Source organism: Orcinus orca, chromosome 1 (assembly GCF_937001465.1).
Source record: "Orcinus orca chromosome 1, mOrcOrc1.1, whole genome shotgun sequence".
Lineage (NCBI taxonomy): Eukaryota > Metazoa > Chordata > Mammalia > Artiodactyla > Delphinidae > Orcinus > Orcinus orca.
This window is the reverse complement of record NC_064559.1, coordinates 56,147,377-56,175,009: the sequence shown is the minus strand read 5'-3', so window position 1 is coordinate 56,175,009 and position 27,633 is coordinate 56,147,377. Positions and strand designations below refer to the sequence as shown.

General features: G+C 39.7%; 1 protein-coding gene across 12 annotated transcripts in view; it reads left to right on the top strand.

Moving 5' to 3' along the window:
* Positions 1-27,633, top strand: part of RABGAP1L (RAB GTPase activating protein 1 like) — a 684,401-nt gene that overhangs the window by 519,070 nt on the left and 137,698 nt on the right. Inside the window, exon 1 of one of the 12 annotated variants that reach the window (XM_033428120.1) lies at positions 19,424-20,099. The exons of 10 other annotated variants lie outside the window; for them this stretch is intronic. In XM_033428120.1, coding sequence (XP_033284011.1) covers positions 19,932-20,099 — 168 coding nt within the window. In that variant the 5' untranslated portion in view covers positions 19,424-19,931. Of the gene's footprint in view, positions 1-19,423; positions 20,100-25,988; positions 26,141-27,633 lie in introns of those variants that run through there. One more of the 12 variants, XM_033428125.2, reaches the window with a different exon arrangement.

Here is a 27,633-nt window from a genome sequence, read left to right as displayed (position 1 = left end):
AAATTAAAAATACTCTAGATGGGATCAATAGCAGAATAACTGAGGCAGAAGAACGGATAAGTGACCTGGAAGATAAAATAGTGGAAATAACTACTGCAGAGCAGAATAAAGAAAAAAGAATGAAAAGAACTGAGGACAGTCTCAGAGACCTCTGGGACAACATTAAACGCACCAACATTCGAATTATAGGGGTTCCAGAAGAAGAAGAGAAAAAGAAAGGGATTGACAAAATATTTGAAGAGATTATAGTTGAAAACTTCCCTAATATGGGAAAGGAAATAGTTAATCAAGTCCAGGAAGCACAGAGAGTCCCATACAGGATAACTCCAAGGAGAAACACGCCAAGACACATATTAATCAAACTATCAAAAATTAAATACAAAGAAAAAATATTAAAAGCAGCAAGGGAAAAACAGCAAATAACACACAAGGGAATCCCCATAAGGTTAACAGCTGATCTTTCAGCAGAAACTCTGCAAGCCAGAAGGGACTGGCAGGACATATTTAAAGTGATGAAGGAGAAAAACCTGCAACCAAGATTACTCTACCCAGCAAGGATCTCATTCAGATTTGATGGAGAAACTAAAACCTTTACAGACAAGCAAAAGCTGAGAGAGTTCAGCACCACCAAACCAGCTTTACAACAAATGTTAAAGGAACTTCTCTAGGCAAGAAACACAAGAGAAGGAAAAGACCTACAATAACGAACCCAAAGCAATTAAGAAAATGGGAATAGGAACATATATATCGATAATTACCTTAAATGTAAATGGACTAAATGCTCCCACCAAAAGACACAGATTGGCTGAATGGATACAAAAACAAGACCCATATATATGCTGTCTACAAGAGACCCACTTCAGACCTAGAGACACATACAGACTGAAAGTGAGGGGATGGAAAAAGATATTCCATGCAAATGGAAATCAAAAGAAAGCTGGAGTAGCAATTCTCATATCAGACAAAATAGACTTTAAAATAAAGACTATTAGAAGAGACAAAGAAGGATGCTACGTAATGATCAAGGGATCGATCAAAGAAGAAGATATAACAATTGTAAATATTTATGCACCCGACATAGGAGCACCTCAGTACATAAGGCAAATACTAACAGCCATAAAAGGGGAAATCGACAGTAACACATTCATAGTAGGGGACTTTAACACCCCACTTTCACCAACGGACAGATCATCCAAAATGAAAATAAATAAGGAAACACAAGCTTTAAATGATACATTAAACAAGATGGACTTAATTGATATTTGATATTGATATTTGATATTGATATTTGATATTGATAATTGATATTAACGGACATTCCATCCAAAAACAACAGAATATGCATTTTTCTCAAGTGCTTATGGAACATTCTCCAGGATAGATCATATCTTGGGTCACAAATCAAGCCTTGGTAAATTTAAGAAAATTGAAATCATATCAAGTATCTTTTCCAACCACAACGCTGTGAGACTAGATATCAATTAGAGGAAAAGATCTGTAAAAAACACAAACACATGGAGGCTAAACAATACACTACTTAATAACGAAGTGATCACTGAAGAAATCAAAGAGGAAATCAAAAAATACCTAGAAACAAATGACAATGGAGACACGATGACCCAAAACCTATGGGATGCAGCAAGAGCAGTTCTAAGAGGGAAGTTTATAGCAATACCAATCCTACCTTAAGAAACAGGAAACATCTCAAATAAACAACCTAACCTTGCACCTAAAGCAATTAGAGAAAGAAGAACAAAAAAACCCCAAAGTTAGCAGAAGGAAAGAAATCATAAAAATCAGATCAGAAATAAATGAAAAAGAAATGAAGGAAACAATAGCAAAGATCAATAAAACTAAAAGCTGGTTCTTTGACAAGATAAACAAAATTGATAAAACATTAGCCAGACTCATCAAGAAAAAAAGGGAGAAGACTCAAATCAATAGAATTAGAAATGAAAAAGGAGAAGTAACAACTGACACTGCAGAAATACAAAAGATCATGAGAGATTACTACAAGCAGCTCTATGCCAATAAAGTGGACAACCTGGAAGAAATGGACAAAATCTTAGAAATGCACAACCTGCCAAGACTGAATCAGGAAGAAATAGAAAATATGAACAGACCAATCACAAGCACTGAAATTGAAACTCTGATTAAATATCTTCCAACAAACAAAAGCCCAGGACCAGATGACTTCACAGGCGAATTCTATCAAACATTTAGAGAAGAGCTAACACCTATCTTTCTCAAACTCTTCCAAAATATAGCAGAGGGAGGAATGCTCCCAAACTCATTCTATGAGGCCACCATCACCTTGATACCAAAACCAGACAAGGATGTCACAAAGAAAGAAAACTACAGGCCAATATCACTGATGAACATAGATGCAAAAATCCTCAACAAAATACTAGCAAACAGAATCCAACAGCTCATTAAAAGGATCATTCACCATGATCAAGTGGGGTTTATTCCAGGAATGCAAGGATTCTTCAATATACTCAAATCAATCAGTGTGATAAACCATATTAACAAATTGAAGGAGAAAAACCATATGATCATCTCAATAGATGCAGAGAAAGCTTTCGACAAAATTCAACACCCATTTATGATAAAAACCCTCCAGAAAGTAGGCATACAGGGAACTTTCCTCAACATAATAGAGGCCATAATGTGACAAACCCACAGCCAACATCGTCCTCAATGGTGAAAAACTGAAAGCATTTCCACTAAGATCAGGAACAAGACAAGGTTGCCCACTCTCACCACTCTTATTCAACATAGTTTTGGAAGTGTTAGCCACAGCAATCAGAGAAGAAAAGGAAATAAAAGGAATCCAAATCGGAAAAGAAGAAGTAAAGCTGTCACTGTTTGCAGATGACATGATACTATACACAGAGAATCCTAAAGATGCTACCAGAAAACTACTAGAGCTAATCAATGAATTTGGTAAAGTAGTAGGATACAAAATTAATGCACAGAAATCTCTGGCATTCCTATATACTAATGATGAAAAATCTGAAAGTGAAATCAAGAAAACACTCCCGGGCTTCCCTGGTGGCGCAGTGGTTGAAAATCTGCCTGCCAATGCAGGGGACACGGGTTCGAGCCCTGGTCTGGGAAGATCCCACATGCCATGGAGCAACTAGGCCCGTGAGCCGCAACTACTGAGCCTGTGTGTCTGGAGCCTGTGCCCCGCAACAAGAGAGGCGCGACAGTGAAAGACCCGTGCACCACGATGAAGAGTGGCCCCTGCTTGCCGCAACTAGAGAAGGCCTTCACACAGAAATGAAGATCTAACACAGCCAAAAATAAAATAAACAAATAAATAAATTTATTAAAAAAAGAAAAAAAAAAGAAAACACTCCCATTTACCATTGCAACGAAAAGAATAAAATATCTACGAATAAACCTACCTAAGGAGACAAAAGACCTCTATGCAGAAAATTGTAAGACACTGATGAAAGAAATTAAAGATGATACAAATAGATGGAGAGATATACCAGGATACCATGTTCTTGGATTGGAAAAATCAACATGGTGAAAATGACTCTACTACCCAAAGCAATCTACAGATTCAATGCAATCCCTATCATACTACCACTGGCATTTTTCACAGAACTAGAACAAAAAATTTCACAGTTTGTATGGAAACACAAAAGACCCGAATAACCAAAGCAATCTTGAGAACGAAAAACGGAGCTGGAGGAATCAGGCTCCCTGACTTCAGACTATACTACAAAGCTACAGTAATCAAGACAGTATGGTACTGGCACAAAAACAGAAAGATAGATCAATGGAACAGGATAGAAAGCCCAGAGATAAACCCATCCACATATGGTCACCTTATCTTTGATAAAGGAAGCAGGAATGTACAGTGGAGACAAGACAGCCTCTTCAATAAGTGGTGCCGGGAAAACTGGACAGCTGCATGTAAAAGTATGAGATTAGATCACTCCCTAACACCATACACAAAAATAAGCTCATAATGGATTAAAAACCTAAATGTAAGGCCAGGAACTATCAAACTCTTAGAGGAAAACATAGGCAGAACACTCTATGACATAAATCACAGCAAGATCCTTTTTGACCCACCTCCTAGAGAAATGGAAATAAAAACAAAAATCAACAAATGGGACCTAATGAAACTTCAAAGCTTTTGCACAGCAAAGGAAACCATAAACAAGACCAAAAGACAACCCTCAGAATGGGAGAAAATATTTGCAAATGAAGCAACTGACAAAGGATTAATCTCCAAAATTTATAAGCAGCTCATGCAGCTCAATAACAAAAAAAAAAACAACCCAATCCAAAAGTGGGCAGAAGACCTAAATAGACATTTCTCCAAAGAAGATATACAGACTGCCAACAAACACATGAAAGAATGCTCAACATCATTATTAGAGAAATGCAAATCAAAACTACAATGAGATATCATCTCACACCAGTCAGAATGGCCATCATCAAAAAATCTAGAAACAGTAAATGCTGGAGAGGGTGTGGAGAGAAGGGAACACTCTTGCACTGTTGGTGGGAATGTGAATTGGTACAGCCACTATGGAGAACAGTTATGGAGGTTCCTTAAAATACTACAAATAGAACTACCATATGACTGAGCAATCCCACTACTGGGCATATACCCTGAGAAAACCATAATTCAAAAAGAGTCATGTACCAAAATGTTCATTGCAGTTCTATTTACAGTAGCCCAGAGATGGAAACAACGTACGTGTCCACCATCAGATGAATGGATAAAGAAGATGTGGCACATATATACAATGGAATATTACTCAGCCATAAAAAGAAATGAAATTGAGCTATTTGTAATGAGGTGGATAGACCTAGAGTCTGTCATACAGAGTGAAGTAAGTCTGAAAGAGGAAGAGAAATACCGTATGCTAACACATATATATGGAATCTAAAAAAAAAAAATGGTTCTGAAGAACCTAGGGGCAGGACAGGAATAAAGACGCAGATGTAGACAATGGACTTGAGGACACGGGGAGGGGGAAGGGTAAGCTGGGACGAAGTGAGAGAGTGGCGTGGACATATATACACTACCAAATGTAAAACAGATAGCTAGTGGGAGGCAGCCGCATAGCACAGGGAGATCAGCTCGGTGCTTCTTGACCACCTAGAGGGGTGGGATAGGGAGAGTGGGAGGGAGGGAGATGCAAGAGGGAAGAAATATGGGAACATATGTATATGTATAACTGATTCACTTTGTTATAAAGCAGAAACTAACACACCATTGTAAAGCAATTATACTCTAATAAAGATGTAAGAAAAAAAAAAAAAAGAGAGCCACCTTGTTCATATATCATGGGTGTTTTCTCCCTGGTGGACCTTTTTCCCTGACTTGGTAAAGAATATTATCTTTGGCAGTTTTGTATCAGTGAGTTATATAAAGGAGGACATAATAAGCTACATATACTTGGAAAGTTACACAAAGATAACGAAGAGCTGTTATTCCTTCATAATGCTTCTCAGATTCAAGCTTGGCTCTGTTTCCATGACAACCACACCAGTCCAGGCTCTCATTTTCTCACATTTGGCATACTGCAAGAGCTTTATGACTTGTCTACCTTCGATGTCTTCCTCTCTTAAACTCCCTTGACCTATGTTACCAGATTAGCCATTCTAAAAATTGTCTTCACTGTATTCTTCACCTGTCTGTTGTCCACTGTAAGTGCATCCTCTAGCATTTCATTTTCATCATAATCTAGCTTCAGATGTACCTTCTGGCCTCAACTGTACCTACTGGGCACATTATTACACAATGTCACGTGGACCTCCTAATTGTCCTGCTCGTGGGTCTTGTCTCTACCATAAAGTCTAGGATGCCATTGTGTGCTAGTTTTGTATTCTACTTAGCACCAGGCACAACTCTGGGCTCATGATATATACAAAAAGAATGGAATATTTCCTCTTTCATCCCTTGCCCCAGGGTTCATTTATTCCTCTCTGTCCACACTGGGCTTAAGGGCTGTTTCTGGTTGTTTTGTGTTTAATTTCTTCCTCCTTCCTAAGATAAGTCAACAGTTATATAGCATATATTATCCACAGCTTGCAGGACACTTTAAAAACCAATATTATGATATCTTTGTTTTTAAATATAGAAACCTCTCCTTTACCAAAAGCCACAGTGACTCAGCTACTTTCATGTCTAAAATGGTTTCTGCATTTTTCTGTGGCCAGTCTTTATGATGGTTATAGATTAATAGTAGGCTTTTTGGAAGTATAACATTTGTTATTAATCATGGCATTACTGTAGTTAACCAGGTAGACCAATTTAGTTGGAGTGTTGTCTTTTTCTTTAATGTGTATAGACATAGATTTGGGGAAACAACTTGACATTCATGAAGACTATATTTTAAGATGCTCTTAAACTTCCTAATTTTTTTTTTTTTTTTTTGCGGTACGCGGGCCTCTCACCGCTGTGGCCTCTCCCGTTGCGGAGCACAGGCTCCGGACGCGCAGGCTCAGTGGCCATGGCCCACGTGCCCAGCCGCTCCGCGGCACGTGGGATCCTCCCGGACCGGGGCACGAACCCGCGTCCCCTGCATCGGCAGGTGGATTGTCAACCACTGCGCCACCAGGGAAGCCCTTAAATATCCTAATTTTTTAATACCACTATGGTTTCTTATTCAGTTTATTAATAAAATGGAGATAAAATAACTGCTTTCCTATAAGAACATATGATAACTGAGAATGACTCTATAAGCAAAGCTTACTCACCATCTGCTACATGAAAGTAACTAAATTCATTCCTTAGCAAACCCACAATGTGCTATGTTGTGGCCTCATGGGGTCTCTCGGGGAGCTGAAGCAATAAATATTAAATCTATATATGTCAAGGGGTCACTTTAGTTGACTATTGCTTGCTAAAGAAAAGAGAGATTCAAAAGGCCCAGTAAAATAATAATCTTTTAAAGTAAAAATGAATGAATGAATGAATGAAAGAAGCTGAGACAAGAATCTTATTTTATGGTTATATTTGTCGAATAACTTGTCAATCAAGATAATTTAAAAGGTCTCTCTCCTCTCCCCTGTGAGCTTTGTCATTATATTTTACAGTTGCAGAGAAAGAAAATACATAAGAAAGAAGTAAACAATTTCAAATAGTAATAAATGTCATGAAAGAAATAATACAAAGGAGTCTAATGTGTTACTGCCCGCCACCAGATAAGATGGTAAGAAAAGTCCTCTGTGAGCAAAATAACATTTGACTTGAATGATGCAGTGGAACCAGCCTTACGAAAATCAGAGGCAACAGCAAGCTCAAAGGCCCTGAGTCAGGGGCTTCCCTGGTGGCGCAGTGGTTAAGAATCCACCTGCCAATGCAGGGGACACGGGTTCAAGCCCTGGTCCAGGAAGATCCCACATGCCGCAGAGCAACTAAGCCCGCGCGCCACAACTACTGAGCCTGTGCTGTAGAGTCCGTGAGCCACAGCTATTGAAGCCCGTGCTCTGCAACAAGAGAAGCCACCACAATGAGAAGCCCATGCACCGCAATGAAGAGTAGCCCCTGCTCACTGCAACTAGAGAAAGCCCACGCGCAGCAATGAAGACGCAATGCAGCCAAAAATAAATAAATAAATAAAGGCCCTGAGGCAGGAAAAGCTTTGTATATTCAAAACAGAAAGGAGGCCATTGTGACTGGAGCCTAGTGAGGAAGTGAGCAAGATATAAAGAGGAAGGAGATGTGGTCAGAGATTGAGGCAGTGGCCAGATCAGCAGAGACACATAAGGAATAGAAATGCATTGGCATTTGGGTAACATGGGAAGCCAGTGTAAGTTTTAAGCAGGAAGAAATTTGATATGATTTATGGTTTTAAGACATTGTTTTGATTGAGGAATTCTGGTGTGTGGAATGTGGATTGAAAAGAGGAGAGAATAGGGCTTCCCTGGTGGTGCCAGTGGTTAAGAATCCACCTGCCAATGCAGGGTACATGGGTTCAAGCCCTGGTCTGGGAAGATCCCACATGCCGTGGAGCATCTGGGCCCATGCGCCACAACTACTGAGCCTGCGCTCTAGAGCCCACGAGCTATGACTACTGAGCCCACGTGCCACAACTACTGAAGCCCGTGCACCTAGAGCCCGTGCTCCGCAACAAGACAAGCCACCACAGTGAGAAGACCGTGCACCACAACGAAGAGTAGCCCCCGCTCACCACGACTAGAGAAAGCCCACGTGCAGCAACGAAGACCCAATGCAGCCAAAAAATAAATAATAAATAAAATAAATAAAAAATTTAAAGAAAAAAAAGAAAAGCAAGAGTAGAAGCATGGAGACTAGTTAAGATGTTATTTCAAGACCAGTCAGGAAATGATGGTAGCTTAGACCAAGGTAGTGACAATTAAGATGGAGAAAGAGGACAGATTTAAGATAGCTTTGTAGATAGGGCTGACAGGGCTGACTTATATTTAGATAAATTGGATTTGGAAGGCTGAGGGAAAGTGAGAAATCAAGGATGTTGTAGAGATGGAGCAAACTGATTTTTCACATCATGAGCAAATCATTTATTTTAGCTATGATTTTACTATAGCACATTATGAGAATGAAGTGAGATCGTGTATAGAAGCAGATGGCACAATGTCTGGCCCACAACAGGAACTTGTGAGATTTTTATTTTTACCCCCACCTCAGGACATTTTCATTAGGAATTTATATTCTCACATTACCATTTATTTAGGTCACCAAATTTCAAAAGCAAATGATTAGAAAGCCCATTGGTGAGTATTATATGCAATGCAACCATTCATCAACTCAGTAAGCATTTCCTGAGCTCCTTGTATAGATAATTACTGTACTGAGTGCTGGAAAAATACTAGTGAGTGAAGCTAATGCAATGCCTACCCTTATGGAACTTTCTGTCTGGTAGGGTAGATTAATTTCCCTAACAGTATAATTATACAACTAGTTATTAAATTACATCTGGGATGATTAAGAATATCAAGGTATACTGTAGAATATCTCTTCATGACTTCTGTATTTCCCTAATTTACTTCATTTATTCCCATGTTCCATCTTGCATATGGCTACCAGTGATTCCTAAACCCATCTCTTGGCTCCAGATTCTATTTCCCATGGCCTATGGAACATCTCCAATGGATTACCACATGTTCCTCACTAACTGCATTCATCCTCCATACTTTCCTGTCCCCAGTGCTTTCCCTATCAGTTAATATCTTTACTATCACGCCAGTTTACCAAGCTAGAAATGTCACAGATGTTAATAACATTAGCAACTTCATAATATTACTATATTAAACCTCATTTTCTTCATGAAAATTAAGACTCAAAGAGGCTAACTTTACTGAAATCATGTAGCTAATTAGACTTGAAGTTGTGGTTTTAAATCCAGATCTCTCTGACATCTTAGCTTTTGTTTTTTCCATGATATCAATTTGCAGGATTGTTAATTTTTTTTTTTTTTTTTTTTTTTTGCGGTACGCGGGCCTCTCACTGTTGTGGCCTCTCCTCTTGTGGAACACAGGCTACGGACACGCAGGCTCAGCGGCCATGGCTCACGGGCCCAGCCGCTCCGCGGCATGTGGGATCTTCCCAGACCAGGGCACGAACCCATGTCCCCTGCATCGGCAGGCGGACTCTCAACCACTGTGCCACCAGGGAAGCCCCAGGATTGTTAAAATTTTTAAAGGAAAAATAATGGAGGAAAACATTCTAGAAAGTGGGAAGAACATTTTTAAAGGCTCAGAAATATTAAAGCGTCAATATTTCTAATCAGATAAATGCTTATCTATCCCTCCCATGAATAATAATCATATTTTATCCATTTTGAATGCTGAACCATTTCAACATACACTTTTGGGATAGCCACTATGTGTTAAGTAAATGCCTCTGCTAAGTTTTTAGGACAAAAAGAAGGACAATACATGATACCTATCTCTAAGTGCCTTAGTAGGGGAGAAGGACCCTAAGTGTTGATTTCAATGCAGCTCATTAAAGTACAAGCCTGCAAATGTTATGAGACAGACAGCAAGGGTGGAAAGAGAGCAAGCGGGAAGGCCATGTACCCCAACCCTAGGATTGAGGGAGGGTTCCTGCAGGAGGTAATACCAGAGTTGAGTTTTAATGAATTAGGAAAAGGTGGGACTTCCCTGGTGGCACAGTGGGTAAGTCTCCGTGCTCCCAATGCAGGGGGCTGGGTTCGATCCCTGGTCAGGGAACTAGATCCCACATGCATGCTGCAACTAAGAGTTTGCATGCCACAGCTAATGAGCCTGCCTGCTGCAACTAAGACCTGGTTCAACCAAGTAAATAAATAAATAAAAACAAATTAGGAAAAGGTAAGTGAACTAGAGGGGAAAAACAGTTCAAGAAAAGGAGAAAGCAAGAACAAAGACATTGAGGTATGCAGTTACCTGGTGTGTGCAGGGGAACTTCAAGTAACTTGAGTATTGCAGCTGGTAGACGTCCCAGCATGTCATACTAAGGGGTGAGCTCAAATCAGAAGAGATGGGAATGGAGAAGAGGGGATAGTTTTGAGAGATGGTGAGGAGGTTAAATCAACCAGACTTGAATGATGGGTTGAGTATGGGAAGTGGAGGTAAAAAGAGTACTCTAGGATGACCCCCAGATGTCTGCTGGTATAATTGGGTAGATGAGGACACTCTTTGCTAGGATAGGAAATGTAGGAGGAGGAACTGCATTGGGGAAGAAATGGTGACTTTGGACATGCCGGGATTAATTTGCGTGTGAGGCTGCGTTTGTCCAGCAAGGAGATAGATATACAGATTGGGAGCTCTGGAGAGAGGGCTCATCTCAGGATTGGGTTGTTCAGTAGTAGTAAAAAAAGAAAGGTATGGATAAGATCACCAGGGTACAGTAAGCATAAATTTTTGCTTTGTTTTTGTCATTTCTTTTAGAACCAAGACACATTAGTCCCTCTATGTATTCATAGTGACTGGACTATGAAAATCCTGTTGTTTCCACTGGACTAAATTGATTAACTTTTAGGATCTAGCCTGTTTAACTCTATCTCCTTCATTGTTTCAAACAACTCAAATTAGATTTAAAACACTTATATAGCAGATGTGTAAATTATAGTTGCAGTTACCACTTAGTAGCTACATGATCTCTGGCAAGTCACTTAACTTTTCTAAGCTTAGGTGTCTCCTACGTAAAATGAGCGTAATTTGTTGTTAAGATTAATTGCAATACTGCATACTCTAAGGGCTTGGCATAGTTTATGGCTGTCATAGATACTAAATAAATGGTAACTATTATTATTCATACTTTTAGTCACTGAAATATTTATCAAGACTTTGTGGTGTATAAGTTGTTTTGTTAGGCCCTGCTTGGAACAAATATGCGTATGAGGTAGAGAAAGGAGCCCACCAAGCAGGAAAGACCTGTACACACCTGTTCACTTGTTACTATCATCATACAAGACATCTTGTGGCAACTCTCAGTGTATAGGAGTGCTGAGCTCACAAGGGAGGTGGAGAGGAATCCAATCACGTCCAATGAAAGTGGAGGAAAAATCACCTCCACTCTCACCCGTTTGCTACCTCTGAAAGTCTACTGAACCCTTTTGAAGCCATGAGTGGGAGGTAGGGAGAGGGAAATAGTATGGCTGTACAATCTATTACCATCTTTATTTCAGAATATGGACTTGTCTATTCAAAAAAAAAAAAAGAATGTCCCCATCTTGACATATTCATTTTGTGGAGACAAATTCACTTGCTAATACATGGGCTGACCCATATAACTCCTCCACTGAAAATACTATTTTTCACAGTGACAGATGTTAAACTACACCTAGCATTCTATGTAACACGAAGATGCCAGAGATAGCAAATTTAATAGAGAACTGGAGATGGACCATGGGAAGGAGGTAGAGGCAGTTCACAACTTATCAAGATGAATATAGCACCTCATTATTTTCAACAATGACAACACACACACACACAAAGGTAAAATGCTGATCTAGCTTGAGAGCATCAAGGAATAGTCTAGATTCCATGTCATAATTTTAATCTGATCAACTTAAAATTAAAAAACAGGCCTCTGCTAACATTAATTTATGCCTTCTGCTTAAACTTGGAAATAAAGATGAGCCTCATACAAACTGTCCAGAGGAGGGGATAAATGAAGTGAGATAGGTTTCCATTGTTAAGCCTGCATCACTAATATGGCTTCAAAAAAGCTGCTGTTATGTAGACACTGTGACAGAGCGGCCAAGGATGTAGCTTCTCTGTTTGGCTGAAAAAGAGAGGGGCTTCCCTGGTGGCGCAGTGGTTAAGAATCCACCTGCCAATGCAGGGGACATGGGTTCAAGCCCCGGTCCGGGAAGATCGCACATGCCACAGAGCAACTAAGCCCGTGCACCACAACTACTGAGCCTGCACCCTAGAGCCCGCGAGCCACAACTACTGAAGAGCCCATGCTCCACAACAAGAGGAGCCACTGCAATGTGAAACCCACGCACCCGAACAATGAGTAGCCCCCGCTCGCAGCAACTAGAGAAAAGCCCGCATGCAGCAACAAAGAGCCAACTCAGCCAAAAATAAATAAATTAATAAATTAATTAAAAAAAAAAGAGGGTCCTTCACAGTTAAAAATTACGAAGGCAGATGTGCTTTATTATCACAGGTGTGTGTTTAGAAGTGACTATTCTCAAGGCAGGCTTTTGGAAGCCTCCTCTCAACTCAGATCTAAGAATCTTAGGTTCTTTCATACCAGATGGCAGGCACAGGCTCCGGACCAATTCCATGTGGAGTAAAATGGTGGAGCACAGTCTTCCTAATGAGATAGTTTTTTTTAATGGGCTACATTAATTGAAAGAGAGCAAGTTACAGAGCTGGAAATGCTAGGTTCTCTGCTGTGTAGCGGGGCTCTGGGATCTTGGCTTCCTGGCTCTACCTCAGAAAAGTTTTACGATTGTGAGCAAGTCACGTATCTGCCGCCTCACTCTTTTCATCAATAGGGCGAACATGTTAGACTTTGATGTTTCTAGGGTCTAACAACGTTGCATTATTTCATGATTCTGTTATCATATCTAGAGTGTCGAGTATGTCAGTTATGGTAATATTGAAACTTTATTGAGAGACACTGTCCAAAAAAAGTGTCTCCTTGGGGCAGGAAGTAGGACAGTCTAGAATGGTGCAGAAACCAGCTCATAGGAGGCCTAGTTAACACCAGGGATAATTATCTTCAAGAAAAGGAAACTGTGTTCAGATATTTTAACTAACATCACATGGAAAAAAGTCGACCCATTCTGTGTTGTTATAAAGTATATGCCTCAACTGAGTGACTGGAAGCTTCAGATTTCTAGCTTACCATAAGTAGTCCTTTTTAAACAAATATAAATGTCCAGTGATAAAAATAGGCAACCTTTTCAGCTAATTGTCAATGAAGATAAGGAAGCAGAGGCAAAATGACTAACTCTCAAAGAGACTGTAGAAGAAGTTCTTGCATTAATAAAGGCATTGTTCTTAAATCTGATCACAAGAGTAGGTAATAAGGTAATAGTGATACTACCATGACTATTCAGAATGTTATTAAATTGCTTTTGGTGGGGGAAAGTTCTCTCTTCTATTGAAAAACAGAAACAAAACAAAAAACTCCTTTAAAATAGTTATGCTTGAAGTATCACAAGAGGTCAGAACATTCCTAAAAAATTAGTAAGTCTATAATATTTTATAGGATTCTTTTTGAGTTCCAACAGTCTGGTTACCTGAAGTACCCACCACGGTGTCAGTTAATTATGTACTTTCTTATTTTGAACTCTAATTCCTCAGTGTGTTGAGTTCCAACTATAAGATGATGAGACTCATTTCCCTGTGATATAACTTGTATGCTCAGTCTCATTGACATTTCATTTTAGCGTTTTCTTCAAGTAGCTTGAATAATGCATAAAGTTAGAAGAAGCATCTGATGTACCTTTCTACCTCCAGAAGCATATAGCACAGTGCTGAGAAGAACCAAGACTTGAATGGTAGAGTGTGAGTTGCCTGGGATTCTACAGTACCAAAATACCGGACTACTCACTGTGTCACCTTTATTTAACCTGTTTGTTGGATCTTAGGAACTTGCCAAATTATTGAGGGCTCATCTTTTAAAAAGTAGTCTAGAAGACAAAAAAGAAATAGGCAGAGAATTGAGTTTTTGCTGTTTTACCTCTCCTAGTTCAGAAGAGCATGGATCCTTTGCTACTTATTATTAGCTGTCTAAATCTTAAAGGTGAACTGAAGAGGCAGTTGGTCTTACAGGAGTGTCTTTTATCAGTGTTTGGCTCTTTTTCTTTTTTTTTAACATCTTTATTGGAGTATAATTGCTTTACAATGGTGTGTTAGTTTCTGCTGTATAACAAAGTGAATCAGCTATACACATATATATATCCCCATATCTCCTCCCTCTTGCATCTCCCTCCCTCCCACCCTTCCTATCCCACCCCTCTAGGTGATCACAAAGCACCGAGCTGATCTCCCTGTGCTATGCGGCTGCTTCCCACTAGCTATCTATTTTACATTTGGTAGTGTATATATGTCCATGCCACTCTCTCACTTTGTCACAGCTTACCCTTCCCCCTCCCCGTGTCCTCAAGTCCATTCTCTAGGTCTGCGTCTTTATTCCTGTCCCGCCCCTAGGTTCTTCAGAACCTTTTTTTTTTTTTAAGATTCCATATACAGGGCTTCCCTGGTGGCGCAGTGGTTGAGAGTCCACCTGCCGATGCAGGGGACGCGGGTTCGTGCCCCGGTCTGGGAAGATCCCACATGCCGCGGAGCGGCTGGGCCCGTGAGCCATAGCCTCTGAGCCTGCGCGTCCGGAGCCTGTGCTCCGCAACGGGAGAGGCCGCAACAGTGAGAGGCCCGCGTACCGCAAAAAAAAAAAAAAAAAAAAAACCCAAAGATTCCATATATATGTGTTAGCATATGGTGTTTGTTTTTCTCTTTCTGACTTACTTCACTCTGTATGACAGACTAGGTCCATCCACCTCACTACAAAAACTCAATTTCGTTTCTTTTTATGGCTGAGTAATATTCCATTGTATATATTGGCTAACTCTTTTTCTAATGTTAATACATCCAGAGTCTTTTGTCTTTCTAAACCCTAACCCAGACGAACAAAATGCTTTTACACTTCCTGTCCTCTTCTCCTGACTTCACAGAAAGAATGAAGGAAATTACTGGTTATCTGGTACCCACCCTGTGCTAGGCACTATGAAATATTCCTTTACATACATTAACTTATTAAATTTTCAGAGCAACTTGACTAGGTAGGTGATACTGCCTTTTTACAGAGTCCCAGAGAGTAGTAACTTACCCATGTCTTTCAGCCAGTAAATGTGACTAAAAGATGATGTAATAAACAATGCCCTGCTTTGCTCTTAGAAATATGTTTGATTCTCATTACTCTTACATTTGGGTCCAGGACAGTCCCACTAGTCTAAACCCACTTTTGTCTGTATCCACTGTGGACAACAAAGACATGACTAGATCATAACACACAGTGTGTTCCTCCTTTTACAGTGTCCACATCCTGCTTTATCTTTGTGTTTGAATGCCTCCCAGATTTTAAGCTCCTACAGATTGGAACGTGTTTTCCTTTTTCACCTTTGTAACCCTTGAAGTAACTACTTCGTGTGTTACTGTGCACTTACTGTTCTTAATTACAGTTCCATAAATTAAGTCAAGTAACTTTTCATTTTACAATGGAAATCTATTTATGTCCTGCACATGTCCACAGTCAGTGAGTGGAGTGGCTCAGGTAGAGCACTCAAGCTCAGGGCTCTAATTCGCACTGCCCCACCATCTACCTGCTTCTAGCACTCCAGAGTGAGGCTGCTGTTCTTTAGACCATGGCTTTGGGACCACTGCCTGGCCCTCTTTACCTTTCTCTCACTCTGCCTCATTGGATCATTCATCCAAATTTCCCATATTATCTTCAATTTGCTGTTGAACTTCCTTCATAGAGATTTAAAAAAAATCTCCTTTATGATAGTGTAAAGAAATATGAGAAATCATGTATTATTAACTGGTTAATTCAGAAGAGTTTCTTTTCTATCATTAGTTTCATTTTTGGACTACTTTATAACTCAAAAATTTATCTTTGAGTTATGAGTACACTCTATTTATTGCTGAATCTGATCAGCAATAAATAAATTACTTGGGGAGTTGGGGAGGCATAAGGGGAAATGCTCACTGAGATTACTCACTCTCGTAGGGCTTCAAAAATCGCTAGAATACATTCTTTCTTTTCGCCAAGTGATATTCTAGAAGAGTTATTTTACCTGATACTGATCAACAGCCTATTCTCAAGGGACAACCTGAAAACAGGACCAGGGTCGGAAAATTATGGAAATTTTGAAGGCAAGGATGATGGTTTCTTTCTTTTATTTTATTTTTTGGAAGGGGGCTATGTATGTATGGTGCTTTTATTCTCCATAGAGTGATACATGCTAAGGTGGGTTGGGCTTGGGCTGATGTCCCCATGTGTATAGAACTGAATTAATAAGTCTCTGAGAAGAAGTCTGGTTTACCTTGATGTGGAAAGGGGGATGGGAGCATGGGGATGAACATTACAACCTGGGATATGATCAGCCCTGGAATGCAGGGAGAGGAGGCAGCTCTCAGTGCGGTCATTGGCAGGCAGGGGACACCTGCCAGGCTCGGAGGGCCTTCTGTACCACATCTTCCCACTGGGCATTTGATAGCACCTCCTTCGCCCTTTTCACCAACTCTGCATGTTCTGGGTCCACGACTGTAGAGTTGTGGCTGCTCAGTGCTGTAGCTCGCTCCTCATCTTCATCCTCATTCTCTGCTGGCCTGTCCCGGGAATGAAGCCCTAGGGCCTTAGTTCCAACCCTGGATGTCAGCAGCTCCATCTTCTGCACCCCGCACTGGTGCCAGCTCTGCCCCTTCTGGTTCGGGGTCTTGGTTCAGGGGCTGGTAGGAGCAGCTAGCTGGACCTGCCCCCATTTCTTCCTGTTCTTCCTCAGGCTCTCCACTCCTCTAATCCCCAGTGCCTTCTGTAGGCCCCTGGTGTGACAGTTCCTCAGCCTCATTGGGGTAGGTGTGCCCTGGACCCTGCTGCCAAAAACGACTTCTTCCATCCCAGCAGGGCCCACTCAGAGCCTGCAGCTGAGCCTGTACCTTTTACCTCCTCAAGGATAATACGTATTTGAGGGGCAGGATGATGGAGAGATTGGGAAAACTGAAACACATGACCACTGGTTTGTAGTGCCTTTTACACAGCATTTTGTTAAATGAACCTAAATCTTTTAAGTGTAACTTTGTTTGCTCATTAAACTATCATATTTTAATTATTACATTTAATATTTAGTGCATATAGTTTTAACTTCTTTTGTGAGCATCAGAGCCAAACCAGTTCCAAAGTCTTTTGATTAATTTTTTAATTTAATTCCTTTTGGGCAATAAATTTTTTGTTTCTGGTTTATATAAGTAAAAAAAAATAAAAATTCTTCTGCCAGTGGTCTTTGAGACCAAGTCAGATGGATGGAAACATCTACCCTATCTTTTAAAAAAAATAAATCATAAAAAATCCTATAAGCTAAGGAGTCACTGAGTTTTTTCTTCGTTTGCAAGTCAAACTGTCCCCTTGCTCTTCAATGTAAAGCTTCTATGGCAGTGCTTTTCACACTTACACAGCAGTAGCACAGTCTTTTCAAACAAAATCTCATGCAGAACTTCACTATGTAAATAAGATGAAAATGGAGCTGTTGTTGCTGATGGGGGGAGGGCAGGGGGCTCGAGTAATGAGAGACCCAGAACCTCTTCCCTCTTCCCCCCTTCTGGCTAAACCAACTCCCACCCTGGGTAGCCCATAAGACATTTCCTCCAAAATCTCAAGGATCTGAAATTTATATATATATATATATATATATATATATACACACACACATATATACACACACACACACATATATATATACATATCATATTCTAATGGCTTTTATCACTTTACATTAAAATCTTTACTTTGTATAGGTTTTTAATAAATCATTTTTGGAAGAAATAGAAGGCCTGACAGCAAAATATAAGTATCTTATTTAAGGTATTTTGTTAATTAATACTTTAAATGTTTAACCCAAAAAAGTTTTGTTCACCTGAGGTTTTGGAAAAATAAACCAAACAGTATTCTCTTAAGGAAGGCAGTATTTCCCTTTATCCCCAATTCTGTAATTAATGTATTTCTGTAACCAGGATCACAGAGGTATGCTGATAAATGTTTCTATTTTCTTACTTGCAGAGATCTGTAACTTATTTATCAAAATAGGAAACTAAGACTCAGAAGGAACTTCCTCCAGCTCTCTTAGCCCCACTAGTCTTTGCACCACGCTACAGCTTGCATGAAGAAACTGGTCTGGTATTCATATGAGACCAACTACAGAACAGTAGCTCCAAGATTCTGAATATATAGTAGTTAATTGTTAGGATAAAGATAAGAAACTACCCTTAAAGGGGATCTTGTCCTTCTGCCTTGATTTGGCTAAAACTGATGATTCACATCAAGGAAATTAATATAAAACTTTAATAGTAAGATTGTAAAATTTTAAACTGTGAATAACTCTGTTATACTATTACAAGGGAAGGATTAGACCAGAATGCATCAAAACAATGTTTTGAACTATTAAGTGAGTGTTTATCAGTCTTTAGGTTAGGAAAGTTATTTTTGCTTTGAGAATCTCAACCTTAATAGTTCCTTAAAGGTATACTCTTATTATTATGTTGTAGGTTTTTATGCTTTATCATATTGTGTATTTATAAGAGTCTTCATTTTTGCTATGTTGTACACCTGAAACTTACATAATACTATACATCAACTATACCACAATAAAAAATAAAAATACATTAAAAATAATCTTCCTTTTAATTGCAGCTAGCCTTCCCAGAATGCTGAAATACTTCTGCATATCCTAGCATTGCAAAAAGTCATTATTGCATAAACACTTCAACTTGAGGGCATGTCGTTTCTTGGATGTTCGGTCCTTGCTCTTCTGTCCATACTCTATCATTTTCCCCTAAGCCTCTGTTCTGTTAGAGATTTCAGTAATCTAACAAGGATTGGAGCATCCCACTTTAAATATGCAGTAAAAAAAATCAGACTTGTATCTGTTACCATTATTAGAAAGCAAGAGTGAATAAAGGTCAGCCTTTTAGCTGGCAGGCTGTCTGATTTTTCTGTGAGCATCACATGTTAGGAGAAGCTAGCTCATCTGTCTGTGGGTTTAAGATTCAACAGCATAAGCTGTCAGCCTAACACTGATTGAAGGTGGACTGGGAGGGGAAGCGCATCTGTCCAACGGCTCGCCATTGGCTTCCTATTACAGCATTCTCCCCCGAGACAAACTCTGCATGCTCATTCACCTACCTCCTTCTCTTCCCTCCCCTTCCTTCCCTACCCCTTCATTACTGATTCACAGCGAGAGGCAGCAGCAGCAGAGGCAGCAACAGCAGAGCTGCTTGTCACGAATCAAGGATTGCAATGAGCTCATCCTTTTCTCCTTGCAGCTTCACAACTGCCCTGGCTTCCTGGCTCCTGCTCTTTGCTCACGCACACACACACACTCACTCTCTCACATACACACAGCACACACACACACACTCACATGCTAGACCCTTCTAAGCAGCTTGTCCATTTTTACACATGTATGTGAACTCTCCTGCATCACTCTTGGCCATTTTCTTGCATTCGCTTGCTTTTGCTGTTTTTTTATTTAGATCAGCATTTGATTTCATTTCCAGTCTACTTTGGGGCTCTTGCACAGTAGATAATTTAGCCAAAATGTTTTTCTTGTGGAGACGTTAGCTGGCAGTTCCCACCACAGACTGGCTTGTGCGTGCTCCTGGGGAGACCTAAGCCTGGCTCCCCTCCCGCCGCAGTTCTCAAAATTGTGGATAAGAGATCCAGCTTTCTCATTCTGGATAACTACTTACTGCTCATGGAAGAAGGGGTGCCCTGCCCAGCCCCAGCTGCTAAGCTCACAGCTCCTGTCAAAAAGTCCCAGGACATGCACGACGAGAGGAACAAGCTGGTGAATGAGTATGCGTGTCGAGTGCTGGAACTTCTGGGGATGGGGCATCGTCTGTTTGTGCCTCGGCTTCTGGCGGTGAGACTGTTTTTCATTGAACTTCATTTGTAAAGAATCTGCCACCCTCTGTGAGAATTCCCTGTATCCCTAGAAGAGGCTTGCGGTCTCCTGTCTCCTTCCCCTTTTCCCCACTCTACCGAGAAGGAAGTGCTGAGTGGCCACAGGCATGGGGCTCTGTCCGAGCCTGGTCCGTGCCACTCCTTAATTGGCTAGAGGAGATATGGCTCTCCTCTCCAAGCCCACGTTAGTGGCATTATCTCTGTGGCAGCCAAAAAAAAAAAAAAAAGGTCTTATGGCTGGCCAGGCTCAGCAATAAAGCAGAATACCCAAGTGCTTGATGGATGCATTCTGTTATTTCTGTCTCCAAGGGGTTAAATTTTACACCAGACATTATTGCGACTTATCTAGACTATGCCTGGTTTGCTTTCTAACCTCTCCATTTGATGGTCAATTTGGTTGTGTTAATAGGGAATTTTGCCCCTTAAATATCATTGGTTAGGAAATTACAGATTTCTCTCCTGGAATGTTCGAACTGTGTATCTATGAAACAGCTTAAAGCTGTTGGGTCTGTGCTGAGTCTGGGAAGTCTGCCTTGCTTGTTTTTTGATTTCCTGAACAAGAGAAAAATCACCCTTCTGCACTTCCTACCAAGGGTTAAAATTAAATACCCACAATCACTGGTGCAGTGTTTCTTTTTAGTGGTTTGAGAACTATACCTAGCAACTGTTCTATAATGTGATTGGTCTGTGGTAGTCCTATACCATTATTTGGTAATTGGGCAAGAATAATTTTGCTTTGTTTATATTATACAATGGAGTTTAATACCATTCTAGACTGTTCCCTCATTTGGTTCTCTCATATTTGAGTCTTTTTCAGAAGTACAATATTGACTGAATTTAACTCTTTTCTCTCACATATCTCCCTCTAGTATAGTTCATCTCTGTTTATGCTTATGTTTACAATTATTAATTAAGTCTCATGTATCTGTTTGCATGTAAATATAATCTCTCCTGTATCATCATAACAGACATGTTAGGTAGCCGTGCACCTAAGGGATTTCTCACCCAGAAGAAAGTCTGTTTATCATTGCAAGGTGAAGTTAGATGCAGTGACCAGCATACAATTATAAAGAAGGGGGTGGTATATTTTGAGAAATATGGTTCCTTTGTCATTTAAGAAAGAAGAGCTCAATATATATGTTTTAATGCCTAGGTGAGGTCATCAGTGCTCACTTGAATTTTGTTCCCCTGAATCATAACATTTTTTTCTTAATAAAGGAGAAAACTGAAGATTCATGATTCTATTAGAAAGGAGTTTTTTGTTTTTGTTTTTGTTTTTTAACAGTGAAATAAAAAGCATTTTTTTTCAGGAGCTTTGGCACTAAGAAGTGCTAAAATATATTTCAACCAATTCTCTGCCTCTCTTTGAGGAATCAGTTTTTGGTCTAATATTCTTAAAGACTGCTTAACTTTGTGTCTCACGGGCTTCCACTGATAACTTTACAGTGATCCGGCGCTGCCTATCTTTGGCATTTACATTTTCAGTGTTTTGAAGGAAAACATAAAATTGATAACTAAGAATATCACTCATACTAAAATCTGCATCAAAATCCGGATGACTCTAGTGTAAAACGATTGTCAACAACAAAACCCATAAGCTTCCCAAGCTTCAGATTTGTGGGAGGTCATAGATATCTATATGTTGCAACTGTACAAAGTCGGCTTGGTTGCTCAGTTAGGTACCTGAGGTGGTGGTACAGCCCTCAGGTTGTTTTGGGCTCTAACACTGCAGGTAATAATGCCATTTGCACTGTATGTGAAAAGTGTGTGCTGCGTTGTGTATAGGGCCATTTGGAAATCTCTGACTTTATTATACAGTGTTGTACTTAAAAGATTGTTGATAGAACTAGGGTACTCTACATTCTGAGAAATCACATGCCCTTTAATTAGCAATGTGGCTATGAATTGGGATCAGCTATCCAATGAGTTATTGCTCAAAGTTTAGCATGTGTACCAGAGGGAAGTACAGTTGTTCAGCCTTGTGTTATTGGACTGGCTAATGATGTGGGATCAGCGGCTAATCTGCACAGGGTAATCCTAAGAGGAATCCTGCCACATGCAATGTTGCAGTCTTTCCATTACCAGTCAAGAGGGCAAGCACTGAAGTTTAGATTTTGTGTTTTCTTTTTGCAGTACACGGGCCTCTCACTGTTGTGGCCTCTCCCGTTGCGGAGCACAGGCTCCGGATGCGCAGGCTCAGCGGCCATGGCTCACGGGCCCAGCCGCTCTGCGGCATGTGGGATCTTCCCGGACTGGGGCACGAACCCGTGTCCCTTGCATCGGCAGGCGGACTCTCAACCACTGCGCCACCAGGGAAGCCCGAAGTTTAGGTTTTTAATCATGTTTTAAATATGAATGTGTGTGTGGGTTAAACACATACAAATCCCTTATTTTACTTTTAAGATGCCAGTAGTTTTCTTCATATAAGACAAGTTAATTTTTTTAATGAAACCGATCAAATAAATGAAGATTTACCAAGACAGTGTTGTAGATTTGGACTTTGAGCCTTATTTATTGTTCCCTGATTCACAGAGAGACCATCAAGCTATGAGAACACCAAGCACATTTGGAATTTTTGCTTATTGTCCTTCAAAGGTACACCTAGTAAAGAATAATTTTCCTTTAATAAATCAAATACAAGTACTCCATTTTAGATATTACCACAAGGCATAAATTCTGTGTGCAGACTCACCAAACACACGTTTCTTTGGTGAAATTAAAATACCAAAGCAAGGGATATACGTATCCTAGATACCAGCTAAGTAATGTCCTCTTCTAAAAGCCTGTGCTTCCAAATGATTCTCAGACCCCCAGAAACATTTCTCAACGGAATGGAAATCCTGTTAGACACTATAACTAAAGGAAGAAAAGCCATTTGTGGTGAATATAGCGAAGGTGAGAAAGATAAACATGCCTAGATTTTTTTTCAAATAATCCCCTAAAATAATCAAACCTAGATTTTGCTGCTTATCAGAGGCCCTTAAAGAAAGATTTGTCATCCAAGAAAATGAGAGGTTTCGAATAGAAGCATCTGGAGCTAACACTCAAATGTTAGAACTGTTCATTTCCACCCACCCTCCTTTCTTTTAAAAAAAAAAAATCACTTTAAAATGTGATACTCTTGCACTGAATTTTTCAGTGGGAAAAACACACTCCAAATGGTATTAGCAGGGGCACATAGCCAGAGTTCATATTCCTCTGTAAGTGTGTGAAATTTGGAGAAAGAGGAAAAACTTTTACTCAGGTTCAAAATCTTCCCTATCCTCCTAGATTTTTTCTTTTTGCTTTTATATGACATGGGAAGTTATCAGATCATTATATGTTGATCTCAGTGTTGGCTGTAGTTTCAATCTGTTACTCTGGGCACTGTGTACGGTGAATCCAAAGGACTCTCAGGCTGAAGAGGATTGACATATATCTATAGCCAAATGTTCCAGCTGTCCCTCCAGTAACCATTGAAAGTTAATTCTGATCATATTTCTTTATGCTGTCAAACTGCATCCTAGTTTTGTTTTTTTAATTTGTGGACTTCCTTAAAACATTAATTTTAAGGAGGGAATAAAAGAGCAGAGGAGAAAGTTTCTCTCCCATTTTTACCTCTGTTGTTGACTGCTGCAAGGATTACTCACTGAAGAGAGATGATAACTCTTAAAAGAAGTTAAAGACTCAAGTATAAAAGTTGCCTCCCAAATATAAAAGTCAATTTTGATGCCCCCCAATATACAAAAGAATTGCCCCCCAATTCTGATGCCCCCCAAATATAAAAGTCAATTTTTATATCAAAATAAGTCCTACATCTCCTTTCTAATTTGCATCTTATTAATTTTTGACTTATTAATAGTGAGTATGCTTGAAGTAGATCCTTTATAAATTCATGGAACAGATATATGTTGGTGTCTATTGTGTGCCTGGCAATGTGCTTAATTCATTTTACTGGGGTGAGTGGGAAGGATTCTTACATTAACATCCTACTTACCTTTCCCTCTGGATATTTATTTCTACCTCCTTGAAAGGAAATAGAAGTAGGACTTGTTTAAATGTTTTTTTAATTATCCAGGTAATCTTTTTATATAGCTCTTTTCATAGAAATGAGGAAGAAGTAACGTTACCTTTGAAGGTGTAATTGGTAAACATGTTTCCTATGATCACTTAAAAGGATTTGACAGAAAGTTTGGAGAGCAAAAGATGAGTATTAGTAGAGCCACTGATTTTCAAAAGTTATCATCTATTAGTTCTTACTTAAAAGCTGGTAGAGTTCTTTCCTTTATTGTACAAGGGAAGAAAACATGCCTTTGCTTATTCAAATTCCCTGGTTCTTGTCTATATTATCTTCTGACTGACGTTACTTAGCAAATAATGTTTGGAAAGTGATTGCATTTTCATTATTTTACTATTCCTTCACTATTGTTCTGAAGGTAATATAGAAAAACTCTAAGAATTTCCCAGTTGAAGAACAGCCTTTCCAACTTAAATCAATTCTTCTAGCCTGATGGGGTTCTGTATAGTGAGTACAGATGGATAATGTTATCCAGAAGCCAGCCCAACCTCTTTCAGGGACTTGGTTTGGTTTTTGAAATGTTAGTCTGCCTTTTAGGGGTGTATTTTTAAAGCTTGGGTCTTATCACAAGATCATGTGTTAAACTTCTCTTCTTTGTTGGAGCAGAGGGTTAGCATTCATGCAATTATAAACTCAATTATAACCATTAATTAAGTTAATATCTCCATAGTCAGCTCATTAATAATTAGTATGTGTGATTGAAGCCATGTTTTAGTTTCATAGAAAGCACCACTACCTATATTTTGGACTAATATTATTACATCAATGCTTGACATTTATGAGGTGTATATATTTAACAAAATAATGTGTACAAAGTGACTCAAATTTTGTTAAATATATATGAAATATATCTGTAAGGTTAGGAAAAAAGGACTATAAGCAATGTAACAAAATGTTATACTAAAATTTCAGTATCTGAGCATATTTGAGCAACAGAGACAACTTTCCAAAATGTCCCTTACATTTGTTTTGAGGTTCACAAAATATACTCATATGCCTTAACTTTGTTCATTCTCAAATACTCGAGGTTGGCTATAGTCCCACTTTTAAAGTAGGAGAACGGTGGAGAATTATGCAGTACCATGAGTTGGCCAGAGTTGGAATTAAAATGACTATTCCATCCTTTGCAACCTTGCTTGAGGACCTCTAATTGACAAGTACTTCCTAGAGGCTAAGATTAGAGGATTAAATAAGATGCATTTTCTACACTTGCCTCATGATTATCAGAGCTCCTCTCTTCAGGGGCTTGAGTTGCGCCAGTCACGCAATCTGGAGCCTCACTAACACCAGCGGTGTCTTGGAAAGGGCAGTCACAGGGCACTCTGAATTCTGGTTTCCAGAGACTTAACCTGAGCTGAGCTTCAGCCCCACCTGGGTAGGGAGCTCCTTGCTGTACCTTCCCTGAGACTACAGCCTCCTCCAAACAGCATCTCTGTGTGCCTGGCCATCCCTGCCTGACCAGAGGGCAAATGTCACAGGATATTTGGCTTCTCATCTTTAATCCTAATCTTTCTGCTTTTGTATGAACTCAGAGGCTGGACTTGAAATTAGTCCTTGGGCCGTATTAGAAAATTAGGTAACCATGCTGCTTCCTGTAGGCAGTAGACTGCTCCCCACCATTTTGGGGCATCTGTTTGCAGGTAACTAGAGGTTAGTTGCACTGACAATAGAAGAGGTGCCCTTAGAAGGTTTTTGACTAATGAAGAAAGCTACTAATCCTGTTTCGCTACAAACTCTGTAAGCAGCCTGTGTTGAACTTTCCCAACAATTGCCAAAGAGATAATCATCAGAACCAGTATTACAGGTGAAAAAGGATGTTGTATGTCTGGCATAACTGGTAGGTGGATGCTTTCTCAGTAATTCAGCAGTTGATATTTTAGTTGAAGAGGCCCTCTTTGGGGCTGAAGTTGTTTCCAGTAACTGCCTTTTCCAACCAAGTTAAGGTGAGATGATAGCACTTTATCATGCTAAATATTCTCTCCACTGCTTATTGCCACCATCTCTCAGTATCTGTGAGGGAGGAAATAAATCTGAGATGTACTGAAGCTTGTTTTTTTCCCCGGCACTATTAGCCTGGCTCTGTCTTCTGATGACTAGTTTGTGAATCTAAACTTGGGCCAACCTAGTTCCCTGTGAAAATGCCTGCTGTGTGAATTAATATATTATTCTATTTTACATGTTTCTGTTTAAAGGGGAGGAGAGAAGGGAAGAAAAAATTATATATGTATAGTGGAAGAGAGGCGGAAGTAGAATTCATTCACTTATTCAGTAAATTTTTGTTGAGTACCTCCTGTACTCTAGGCAGTGGATACAGCAAAGAACAAGACAGACAAATCCCCTTTCCTTAGGACGAAAACAGATGTAAAACTGGAAAATGACTGGATGGAAAATGACGTGATGGGCTGGGGGGAAGAATTTAACTGCTCAGAAAAGGCCTAACTCAGATCTTATATTTGTGCTAAAATCTAGATCACAAAAAGTTGTTATCATGATGAAGATCTGGGGGAAGAATATTCCAGGCAGAGAGAACAGGCAGTAGCCTTCAGTTAGGAATGAACTTGGTGTGTACAAGAAAACAGAAAGAAGGCCAGTGTGCTTGGAGCTTGAGAGCAGGAGGGAGATGTGATTCAACGTGAGGCTGGAGGGGAAGGCAAGGGCCCCAGATCCTGAGGGGTCTTGTGGGCAATGGTAAAGATTTTGGGTTTTATTTTGAGCACAGTAGGAACCACTGGAGAGCTTTACACAGAAGAGCAACATGATCTGAAAAAGTATCATCTAGCTGCTGTAAGGAGAGTGGATTGTGGAGAGCAAGAGCAGAAAGAGGGGGACCAGTTGGGGAGTTAGTGCGGTGGCTCAGCTGAGAGATGACAGTGGCTTAGACCAGGCTGGTGGTGATGACAACAACTCATTATGAGCAGGATTCCTCTGACTTCCTTATACTCTTTCAATGCAGTCTTTAAGGTTAATCAGTTTTAAATTTGAATGTAAATAAAGTAATATTTTGAACTAGCATGTAGCTCTGTGATTTCTAGCCACCACGTTTTGTTTTTGTCTGTTTGTTTGTTTTTGTTTGATTTCTGCAGTTTTTGACAATTAAGTGCTGACTCTTAAAACACCTTATTTCTTTTTGTCTTGGCCTACTTCTGTGTACCCAGTCTTTCTCAATCTCTTAATTTGTGTCTCAGTGTTTGCCAGCGATTACTTATAGTTGTTTATTAAAATATTTATTGCCTTTCTTATTACAAAATCCTTACTGCAGGAAAAACAGCAAAATATATAAAGAAGAAAAAAAATTATAATCCCACTATCCAGAGAAACATTTTCTTTTATTTCCTTTCAGTCTTTTTTCTGGGTATACATATATTTATAAGTGGTGGTTATTTCTTACGTAAATCTGGTAAGCAGTAGTTTTCATAAGAAGTTCAGTAGTTAAGTG